This window comes from Oratosquilla oratoria, chromosome 26, assembly GCF_046742065.1.
Source record: "Oratosquilla oratoria isolate Oo_2021 chromosome 26, ASM4674206v1, whole genome shotgun sequence".
Taxonomy (NCBI): domain Eukaryota; kingdom Metazoa; phylum Arthropoda; class Malacostraca; order Stomatopoda; family Squillidae; genus Oratosquilla; species Oratosquilla oratoria.
The window spans coordinates 15,337,771-15,349,942 of NC_134802.1; the positions used below are offsets into that span (position 1 = coordinate 15,337,771).

General features: G+C 38.7%; 1 protein-coding gene across 4 annotated transcripts in view; it reads right to left on the minus strand.

Moving 5' to 3' along the window:
- Positions 1 to 1,674: 1,674 nt before the first annotated feature.
- Positions 1,675 to 12,172, minus strand: part of LOC143039392 (histone H2A deubiquitinase MYSM1-like) — a 56,945-nt gene continuing 46,447 nt past the window's right edge. For 2 of the 4 annotated variants that reach the window (XM_076209355.1, XM_076209356.1), the window contains exon 3: positions 1,675 to 4,552. In XM_076209355.1, coding sequence (XP_076065470.1) covers positions 2,351 to 4,513 — 2,163 coding nt within the window. In that variant the 5' untranslated portion in view covers positions 4,514 to 4,552 and the 3' untranslated portion in view covers positions 1,675 to 2,350. The remainder of the gene's footprint in view (positions 4,553 to 12,172) is intronic. The other 2 variants (XM_076209352.1, XM_076209351.1) reach the window with 1 other exon arrangement.

Sequence of the window (12,172 nt, forward strand, 5' to 3'; positions counted from 1 at the left end):
GGCAGTGGGCATGATGCAGGGATGCCCTGTCATCCAGGAGGAGCTAAGAAAAGGAGGGAGGGGTGGTGAATGGAAGTGGAGTATATGGGGATGAAATGAGTGGTAGTAGATTTATGACTTTGGTTACCTCCCTTGTAAAGGGGAAAAAGGCTGTTGGTATATGTATGTACTGCAGAAAGTGCATGTGCTGGGGAATAGAGCAAGAAAACATAATTCATGGGGATTAGCATTCAAAGGGATGCAAGTGAGGCAGAGTAGGCTGACTTGGCCACCCCCTCTTGGGAAAGGACATTTGGGATGTGTATTTATATATATACATATATATATATATATATATATAATGTACACACAAAATCATATATACATACTATACTGTATCTTTTACCCACATATCACCTTTGGGATGAAGGGCTGCCACACACCCCACCATGTTTGAGTCAACATAGAGCAGTGATGCTCAACTTTTCCACATCCAAACCCAACAACCAAAGTTGGTTTACTCCCAATATTTCACCATATGATGACTACCCTCTTCATCTTCTCATCTACAGAGTAGGTGCAGAGAACATTCCTTTGGGATGCATTACCCATTCAAAATCTCCCTCTACATATTCTTTTTACTTGTACTTTTTTGTGTGTATCCAAGGCTTTTTCTAATTCATCCACTTCATTCTATTTCATCCTCTTGAACTAGTTTCACTTCCGCTTTCCACACCACTGTATTTGCATAAATACATACCAAAGAGCCTTTCTTCATCCATCCAAACCACAATTCATAACCCCTCCCATACAAGCACTTCATGAATAGATAATTATCCATCTCCAGCCACACTGTATTTATTAACTGCACTTACAGGGGAACAAAACAAAAAATTTACTCAATTCATTTATTAGTCTTAAATTTTTCCATTTTACTTTCATTACTGTACCTACTTAAAAAGTATAGAAAAACAAGGGTTCCGTGCATTAATTCTACTTCATTCATGGACACAATTCTGAGGTGCACCAACTATTGTACTTTATTCCAGTCTGACTTGAAGATGAACCATGGTTCATGAAAAAAAACATTATATATTTCAAAGTTACTCCATTTCTTTGTGAATTGTAAAATACTGGTTATAGTTCCACAAATAATAATAGATTTCCACATTTATATTCTCTGCACAAGTTTTTGCTAACAACTTTTAAAGCAGTGTTTTTCTAATATCAATTTACAGTTTGCAAATATGATTAATACCAAAGGTAAAGTTTCACAGACTGGAATACCTGCAATTCCATAGCAGCCTTCCTATAGGCCTCTCTAGAATAAGTAGGAAAAATAGAGGGGGAGAGAGAGAGAGAGAGGTGAGAGGAAGGAAGAGAGGTGAGAGGGAGGAAGAGAGGTGAGAGGGAGGAAGAGAGAGGCGAGAGGGAGGAAGAGAGGTGAGAGGGAGGAAGAGAGAGGTGAGAGGGAGGAAGAGAGAGGTGAGAGGGAGGAAGAGAGAGGTGAGAGGGAGGAAGAGAGAGGTGAGAGGGAGGAAGAGAGAGGTGAGAGGGAGGAAGAGAGGAAGAGAGAGAGAGAGAGAGGTGAGAGGGAGGAAGAAAGAAAGAGAGACAGGTGAGATGAGAGAGAGAGAGAGAGAGAGAGAGAGAGAGAGAGAGAGAGAGAGAGAGAGAGAGAGAGAGAGAGAGAGAGAGAGAGAGAGAGAGGGGGAGAGAGAGAGAGAGGGGGAGAGAGAGGGAGGGGGGGAGAGAGGTGAGAGAGAGAGAGAGATAGGAGAGGGAGATGAGAGGTGAGAGAGAGATAGGAGAGGGAGAGGAGAAAGAGAGAGGGAGGGAGAGACAGAGACAGAAATCCATGTGTGGGATAGTTTCTATATCATCAGTTCACAAAAGCAGGAGGGGAACAGTCACTGACTGTCAGCTCTTTTTATGCCAAAAGATAGAGGAAATACAAGTGAAGTTGAAAGATATATTGAGGGCCCAGTTTACCTGCCCCTCCAGATGTAGATGAAGTTCACAGGTTCTGAGGATGGACAGTAGGAATATAAATCTACCTGATATCAATCTCTTAAGACCACCACTTGCAGGTACCAATTGCTGGTCCCTCTGCAAACATATAGCATGACTGCAATAACTATAAGATCATAATACCTTGAATATAATTTTTTTTATTAAAAAACATTTATATATATATATATATATATATTATATATATATATACACACACACACATTTAAATTTGAAATAGAAAAAATAGAAATAAAATAATAATCATACTAATAATAAATATATTCTCTTTGGAATGCCAGGACAACTTTGTCAACTAACATGTAGCTGATCAGAAATAAAACTTTCTGAGTGTTTGTATTCATAGCTCCATATATTCTCTGATGGCTGACAGAAGTGTTGACCTAACAGCCACTTCTAAGCCTGCTAGATGAGGAGTGAGATGGCATGCAATTGAAGCAATTGTTTTCTCCCAAAAAGTCATGGAACCCCACTGCTTCCGCCACTTCACTGCCATGCCATCTTCCCTTGCAAGTCCCACCACTGATCGCACAGCAGTTAAGGTCTCTTGCCATGCTCCAGGTGGTGTCTGAACATCATTAATTTTCCAAATTAACTTGTAAGGAGTACTTAGCTTTGAAGATGTCTCATCTGTTTCTTGAAGAGGGGTCAACTTATCTGCACTTGGAGAAGGTCCTAGTATAAGACATCGAATTTGAGATGAATCATCCTTATTGGTGAGACTATAGGGACTTATGATAATCCCTACAAAGGGAGCTTCCTGGCGAGCAAACCACTGTTGCATCTCTGCTTGTGTGTCCAAGTCCTGGAGAGAAGGATTTGGAAGAAAAGTTGGGTGGGAATGATACCATCCTACTACAGATACCCCTCTTTCTTGAATGGCTGTGCAGGCAGCAATCTGGGATATAGGACACATGTCACATTCCACACCCGAACTTGTTGCTTTGGTAGGTACACAAACTGTTATGTGAAGGCTTTTAGAACTTGGATCATGGTAACCTCCTAAGAGACCCATCACCTCACCATGGGAGGTGTGAGCATGCAAGTCCATTACCACAAGAGCATGGGGATGAATCACAACATGGAAAGGTGGAGGAGTGTCAGCATCATAGTTAAGACATCGAATCAATTTAAACTGAGAGTGACGCCCTCCTAACTTGCTTCCTCTATTCTTGGGGGCTTCAGGAACATGGTAGGCATCCACCACAGCTCCTGACTCGTCATGACTAATAGTAAGGCCCCCACCCTCACTCATATGTACCTCCTTTTTCTTATGCTTCTGACGTGCCATGTCAGAACGATCAAGCTTAGGAACTTGTTTAACAACAGCAACACGACGCTCCTTGGATCTCGTTTCAATTACAAGTGGATCACTGTAATTACTTTCAGGACACCCAAAATTTATGGCACCAATTTTTTCGAGGTATTCATGAATTTTTCCTATTGAATTGACATCCCCACATCTCTCTAGTCCAGCTCGAGCATTAGTCTTTCTTATGTACTTAGGTTTTACTTGATTCCAATAATCAATCAAATAATTACGAATTTTAATATAACGTTCTGGTGTTTTCACACTTCTACCTAAAAAGTATTCACAATGAATTTTTTTTTCGTCGTCTGTTATTATACTACGGTCCATTACCAACTCCTGTTCTGGTGGTCTAATGTGATACACTCTTCTACTTTTCTGAACTTCTTCAGATTTCCTATTTTCCTTCTCCTTTCCCTTTTCTTCATGTATAGGCAGGGCCTGATTACTTTCAGCAATGTCCTTTGTGATCTTTTCTTCAAAACAATCACTAGATGTTGGTTCTTTGTGTGTTGGAAAGTTCTCATCACCACTACCATCAATGTCAACATCACTTTCCTTTTCATCATCCTTACTTAGATGTACAATTTGACCTAAGCTACCTGGAGGAGCACCTTGCAACAAAGGTAACTGGGGCAAATGGGACTCTGATGAAGTGGTCATACTACTTGAAGACGGTACTACGAGTATTTGTGATGCTACAAACTTTTCTTTGCTTGAACTTTGCTTTTTTTTAAGTCTCTTTTTGTCCTTACATTTTTTTTTAGATTTCCTTTGAAAAATCTCTTTGTGTTCTGGTAAAACAGATTTATTTTTAAATTTGATTGTTAAATCAGATTTCTTGCTATTTTTCCTTTTAAGTTTCTTCTTGTGACTATCAGCAATCACTGGAGAATTTTCTGTAGATATAACCCACTCCTCAGCAAAGCCAAGGCTTTCACACGAGATTCCCATATCATCAGTGTGAACAAAAGCCATATCATCTTTCTTTTTCTCCTCCTTTAAACTTATGTTTGAAGCCACATCTGATGCTGTCCGCATCAAAACTAGTGGTTCTTCAAAGCTGGAATCTAATTTCAAATCAGATGACATAAAAACACACGGGTCAAGAGCTTCTGATTCTTCAATTACATTTGCCATTTCTACCCATTTCTTGTGGTAACTTCGTACCTGGCTTGCAGTCTTTGTTGTCATAAAATTTGATATTCGACTCCAGCTTGTCCCAAACAGTTCCTGCAGACAAAAGACAAAAATATTACAAAACAAATAAATTTGGAAATAGAAACATAAAAGTTAATTATATTCTTAATTCTAGACCAACATTTTCCACTCCTTTCTCTGTTAGTTAACACCTCAGCTTGACACATTCAGTCATTTATTCTATTACTGCCAAATACAAAGAGGGCAGACAAAATAGAATACAAAAACAGATAAAGAAACACCTTTAATACCAATTTACACAAAATATATACATACATATACCAAAGGCTTTTTCCCCCTTACACGGGGTAGCCAAAAAGAAAAAGGCATAGAAATCACTTCCACTCATTTCATTTCCCATATATTCCACTTCCCTCCACCCTCCTCCCTCTCTCCTATCTTGGCACCTCCTACTAATTTACACAAAATGAACCAAGATAAAGGAAGAAAGCATATATTCCACTCATATCAAACAATGTATACATATACTAGGGGTTTTCTTATAATGAGGTGGCAAAACCAAATACATGCCCACAACAAAAGACCCAATCATCCTTCCTCCTCCATCTCAGCACCTAAGAGACGAAGGGCTACCCTGCTTCCTACCACACTGCTCAAGTCAAATGCAGCAGTGCAGTCAGACACCTCCACAGCCCCATCAGCTAAACATGGTTTAGCACAATTACTTCACCATATGATAACCCCCTTCCTCATCCACCCACCTATGAAGAAGATACAGGAATAACCTTCTGGGGTTTGTCATCCTTTCATAATCTCTCCACACATCCCTATGTTTTGCAATCTTTCTTCCCTGTTCTACAGACATTACAAAGGAGGAGCATGCCAACAGGAGACCTTTTGGTCCATAACTAGGTTAGATGCGAAAAAATATATATAATAAAGATAAATAAATAAAAATATGTATAAAAATTATACATGGATGGGGTGGTGTGAGAGTGGTGGTACGAGAGCTAAATGCAAGGGTAGTGGGTCAGGGATTGGAGATGGTTAAAGAAAATGGAGAAAAGTGGGAGGTGAGCCAGCTGTTGTTTGCGGACGACACTGTGCTTGTGGCAGGATCAGAGGAGGGATTGAGGAAGTTGGTGGCAGAGTTTGGGAGAGTATGTGATAGAAGAAAGCTAAAGATAAATGTGGGTAAAAGTAAGGTGATGAGATGTACAAGGGGTGAAAGTGGCAGTAGACTGGAAGTGAGCATTAAGGGAGAGCGACTGGAGTAAGTGGATAGTTTTAGATACTTGGGTGCAAATGTGGCAGGGAAAGGTGGAGTGAAAGTGGAGGTAGAATGTAGATTGAGAGAAGCGAGTAAATGCCTTGGTGGATTAAAGTGTGTAATGAGGAATAGACATTTGAGAATGGATGCTAAGAGGAGACTGTATGAAGGAGTGATTGTGCCAACAGCACTGTATGGGGCAGAAACATGGAACATAAGAGAAGAAGAGAGAAGGAGTTTGAATGTGTTTGAGATGAGGTGTCTGAGAAGTATGATGGGGGTTACTAGGCTAGATAGAGTGAGAAATGAGGAGGTGAGGAGGAGAACAGGGGTGGAAAAGGAGCTGGGAGATAGGGTTGAAGAAAGAATATTAGGATGGTTTGGACACATGGAAAGAATGAGTGAACTCCAAACTGAAACATGTGAAAAGTCTAGGGTAAACTTACTCACTACGGTAAATATAACAAAAGAAAAAATTAAAAAGTGTATAGACAAACTCAAAGTTAATAAAACATCAGGGCCTGATGGTTGGCATCCAAGAATCTTAAAGGAAATGAAAAATGAGATTGTTGTTCCATTAGAAATTATTTTCAAGAAATCCATCATATCCGGAGATGTCCCAAGAGAATGGAAGCTAGCTAACGTTACTCCCATATTCAAAAAAGGTGACAAAAAGAAACCAAATAACTATAGGCCTATTAGTTTGACTTCAATCGTAGGAAAAATAATGGAAACTATCATCAGAGATGCTATCGAACATCATTTAGAAAGTAACCGTTTGATAAATGATAGCCAGCATGGTTTCAGACGGAAACGTTCTTGTGTGACTAACTTACTCAAATTCTACAACACAGTTATCTCGAATTATGACAAAAGAAACAATATAGATTTAATACATCTAGACTTTGCAAAAGCTTTTGATACCGTCCCACACGAAAGACTACTTACTAAACTAGCTTTGCATGGAATAAGTGGTAGCCTATTAGGTTGGACTAGTAATTGGTTGAATGGTCGAAAACAGAGAGTTGTTTTAAATGGAAAAACTTCTGGATGGAAAAGTGTTGCAAGTGGAGTTCCTCAGGGTTCCGTTCTTGGGCCACTTCTATTCATAGTATATATAAATGATATAGACCATGGACTAAAATCTACTGTTTCCAAATTTGCTGATGATACAAAACTGTGTGGAGTGGCAAATGATCACTCAAACCAATTAGATATTCAAGAAGATTTAGATCAATTACAGCAATGGTCTGAAAAGTGGCTAATGAAATTTAACACAAGTAAATGCAAGGTAATGCACATAGGTAAAAATAACAGTAAGTACGATTACAAGTTATTTGGAAATTCGTTAACAAAAGTGGATAGTGAAAAAGATCTCGGCGTAATTATCAGTAACGACCTCAAATCATCCAAGCAATGTATTTCAGCCTCTGAGAAAGCAAATAAGATTCTGGGACTGATTGCGCGATCTTTTGATTTCAAAAGTCCATCACTCATTAACAAGCTATATAAATCGTTAGTTCGTCCACATTTGGAATATGCTGTTTCCGCATGGTCACCGAATCTCATTAAAGACATTGACAGACTGGAAAAAGTACAACGGCGAGCCACAAAACTGATTCCAAATATCAAAAATAAATCATACGAAAATCGACTAAAGCACATGAATCTGTTTCTAAAAAAGCGTAGACTCAGAGGTGACTTGATACAGGTCTTTAAGATTTTAAAGGGAATTGACAACATCAAAAGTGACCAAATTTTCACATTGAATGAGAATCAGACAAGAAACAATGGTCTCAAACTGTCCAGAAATAGATTCAATTTGGAAGTAGGTAGAAACAACTTTGCCAACCGTGTAGTTAATGAATGGAATAAACTTCCTGCACAGGTAGTGCAATGTAGTTCAGTTCGAAGCTTTAAGAATCGTTTAGATAAACACCTAAGTAAGATGCTGTAATGATTATAATATATCTTATATTGTTTTTGTTTTGTTATCATTTGTCTGTCTGATTTTCATTTATCATTAGTTATATGTCAATTTATTATTTACTATTTACCTATTTGTTTATTATTTTAACTATACCTATGCATTTATTTATGTACTTTATTTGTTGTTTACATTATTATAATTTTTATTTATTAATTTATTATTAATATGATTTTTTTTTTTTTTTCCCATCCGACCTAGATATGGATCAAAAGGTCTCCTGTCGGCATGCTCCGCCTTTGTAATCCTTTGTAATCCTTTGAAAGACTAGTAAAAGAGGTGTGGAAGGCAGATTTGGAGGGAGTGAACATGAGGAGACATCCTAGGATGAGGTGGATGGATGGGGTGAAGGGTGCTTTGGGGAAGAGGGGAATGTCTGTTGAGGAAGGACGGGAGAGGACAGAAGACAGGGGTGAATGGAGAATGGTTGTATATGGATGATGTTGTGATTGCATGAGGTGAGCAAAACTTGACGCAGCCCGAAGGGATTTCTCCCCGTCCTCTCATTTTATGCAATGGGGGGACAGAGAGGGGGGGTTGCCGATTTAATGAAGCGGCCTTGCTGTGGATGTGCTGTGTCTTGCGACACTGCTTCTGACCCAGGGCAGTGGACAAGGTGCAGGGATGACCCGTCATTTCAGGAGGTGCTAAGATAAGAGGGAGGGTGGAGGGGTGTGGAGTGTATTCAGGGATGGAATGGATGGGAATGATTTTATGCCTTTTTCTTTTTGGCTACCCCCCTTGTAAGGGGGAAAAAGCCTTGGTATATGTATGTATAAAAATTATAATAATATAAATAACAATAAATAAAATAAATAAATGTATAGGTATAGTTAAATAATAAACAAACAGGTAAATAGTAAATAATTGTAAATTGACAGATAAATAATAATAAATGAAAATCAAGCAAATAATAAACATACAGACAAATAATAACAAACAAATAAACCAATAATATAAAATGAATGACAGTCATTACATCATCTTGCTTAGATGTAGATCTTAACAAATTTTAAAGCTTCAAACTGAACTACATTGCACTGCCTCTGCTAGAAGTTTATATGGGATTTGACTACACAGTTCTCTGTCCTCTCCTTATATGCAAAGGGGGACGGAGAGGGGGTCGCCGATTAAATGAAGCGGCCTTGCTGTGGATGTACTGTGTCTTGCGACACTGCTTCTGACCCAGGGCGGTCATTCAGGGATGACCCGTCATCCAGGAGGTGCTCAGATGAGAGGAAGGGTGGGAGGGGTGTGGAGTGTATTTAGGGATGAAATGGGTGGGAGTGTTTTTATGCCTTTCCCTTTGTGGCTACCTCCCTTGGAAGGGGGAAAAAGCCTTGGTATATGTATGTATGTATGTATGTTTCTTTTGTCATAATTCGAGACAACTGTGTTGTAGAACTCAAATAAGTTAGTCACACAAGAATGTTTCCATCTGAATCCATGTTGTCTATCATTTATCAAACAGTTAATTTCTAAAGGATGTTCGATAGCATCTCTGATGATAGTTTCCATAATTTTTCCTACGACTGTAGTCAAGCTTATATGCCTGTAGTTCTTTGGTTTCTTTTTGTAACCTTTTTTGAATATGGGAGTAATGTTGGCTAGCTTCCATTCTCTTGGGACATCTCCAGATATGATGGATTTCTTGAAAATAGTTTCTAATGGGACAACAATCTCATTTTTCATTTCCTTTAAGATTCTTGGATGCCAACCATCAGGCTCTGGTGTTTTATTAATTTTGAGTTTCTCTATACACCTTTAAAAAAAATTCTTTTGTTATATTTACTGCAGTAAGTTCACCCTAGATTTTTCATAGGTTTCAGTTTGTAGTTCACTCTGAGGTGTTTCGTTTATGAATATTGAACTAAAGTAGTTGTTTAAAATATCACACATTCCTTCGTTTGAATACTCAAGTTGACCGGCAATCAACAGATAATAGTGGGCCAATGTGATTCCTAATAACTTTTTTATCTCTAATGTAACTATAGAATTGTTTGAGATTCTCTTTGGATTTATCAGCAACATTCATTTCGTATTGTCATTTTCATTTGTCTTTTTTAAATCTCTCTGTGTTAATACATAACTTTGATAGTCATTAAGTGCACCCGAGCACTTGTATTTCTTATAAGCCTGTCTCTTTTTAGCAATGCTTTTTTCAGTTTCTTTGTCGAGCCATTTTGGGTGAGCCTGATTTGGGGGGGCGTCTGTCCTTAAATGGGATGCAAGTATGAATCATCTTAGTAAGCATATTTTGAAATATTTCCCACATCTGATCTACAGGTCTTTCACTTAATTTTGCCTCCCATTTTAGATACACAAGTATCTATTCTAATTTTTTTTTAGCAGTTTGAATCTAAGTTGTGATCACTATTTGCAATAGTTTCACCAACTTCTACATCGGTTATCATGCTTTCACGGCTAGTGATCAATAGATCGAGTAAGTTTCCATGTTTTGTGGGCATTTACATGCTGAACTATGTAATTGTCACGAAGAAAACCTATCAAGCAACTACCTATATGGCCATGTTCAAGGGTCATCCAATTAGACATACATGCAACCAAAGTTCTTTTCACCCTATTATATCATTCTAGGTCTTCCCCTAGGCTTACTCCAATTCTGCTTTCCACATTTTCATTAGTTGTTCTTTATTTACCCTTTTCACATGCCCTTACCACCTCAACACACTGGCCTATTCTATCACCTGTTTTCTGCTTCACATCCACATTACTCCCTGTTCTTGAAGGGAATAATGTCAGAATGTTGTTGTTATTGTTGTCTGCTAGACTGTCTGGCTGAGCAGTCCTGTCTCCCTGATGAAGACCACAGCTGGAACAAGGTTTTCCCACAAATCCCTGATGCCACCTATTGATTCTATTTTTCTTATTAGTTTCTTGTGTGTGTACCTTATTAAATGCTTTTTGTAGGTCTAGAAAGGCAGTCTGCCCATCCATCCCTCTCTTGTATTATTTCTATTAGTCTCGAATAGAAGCAGATCAGGTTTGTGGAGGCTGCAGCAAGTGTTTGTGTGCCTCTCAAGTCAAGGTGATTCTTGACTTTGAGGAGTTTAGTTTCATGGTATAAATGGTCTGTAGGTGTTGTATTTGTGCAGCCTGTATAGTCTTTAAAGCTTTGTTTTGTATGATCTCTAGGGTGTTGTGGAGTGTTTTAGTGAGATTAGGGGCCTATGCAAGGCTTGCATAATTCATAACTGAGCATATGCACTGTTTGTATACTGTAGTAATAGTTTCTTTGTTTTGTCCAAATGTTGTTCCTGCAATTGATTTAAGTGCATTAAGTCTTCATGTTTATGATGTGTTGTTTGAATGACATGGATGTATCATATGTTATGCCAAGAATCTTGGGTGTATGTGTGTGTGGTATGAGTGTGTTGATAAAGAGGTGTGGTACATATTTGTGTTCTACTGTCCAATTGGTGAGAAGTGTGGCTATAGCTTTGGTTGGGGCTATTTTGAATCTATTTGTGATTAACCAGGAGTTGAGTGTGTCAAGGTATGGTTGTAGTATTTCCACGGCTTTGTCTGTGTTATAGCGTCTGCATGTAATTGTTATGTCATCTGCATATGAAGAGATTTGCTGTCCTTAGTTCTGTTTCCATTGCCCTCGTTAGTTTCCAAGTCTCGCACCCGTATGTTATTGCTGGTAGAATGCATTGATTGTAAATTTTACGTTTCAAACATTAAGGTAGAGAGCCTCTCAGGATCTTATTATACTTACCAAACACTTTCCAACCAACTATAATGCGTCTCTTTATTTCATTATCATGATCTTTCATCACTTTCACCATCTGCCCTAAATAATTATACTCTTCAGCTTCCTCAAGACTCTCATCATCGAGATTGTAATTGATGATGAGTCTTGAGGAAGCTGAAGAGTATAATTATTTAGGGCAGATGGTGAAAGTGACGAAAGATCATCATAATGAAATAAAAAGACGTATTACAATTGTTTGGAAAGTGTTTGGTAAGTATAATAAGATCCTGAGAGGCTCTCTACCTTTATGTTTGAAACATAAAGTTTACAATCAATGCATTCTACCAGCAATAATCTATGGGTGTGAGACTTGGAAACTAACGAAGGCAATGGAAACAAAACTAAGGACAGCACAGAGGAGAATGGAGAGATCAATGATGGGAATAACACTGAGAGACCAAAAGAGAGCAAGTTGGGTGAGAGAGCAGACTAGAGTGGAAGATATTGTGGAAGCAATAAAAGAGAGGAAGTGGAATTGGGCAGGTAAGTTAGTGCAAACAACTGATGAGCGATGGAGCAAGTGTGTTACTGAGTGGATGCTGCGAGATGGGAAGCATGGAAGAGGGAGACCAGACAGAAGGTGGAGAGACGAGATCGAGAAGAGTGCAGGAGTGACATGGCAGAGGATGGTGCGGTCGTGTGAATCGTGGAATGCTA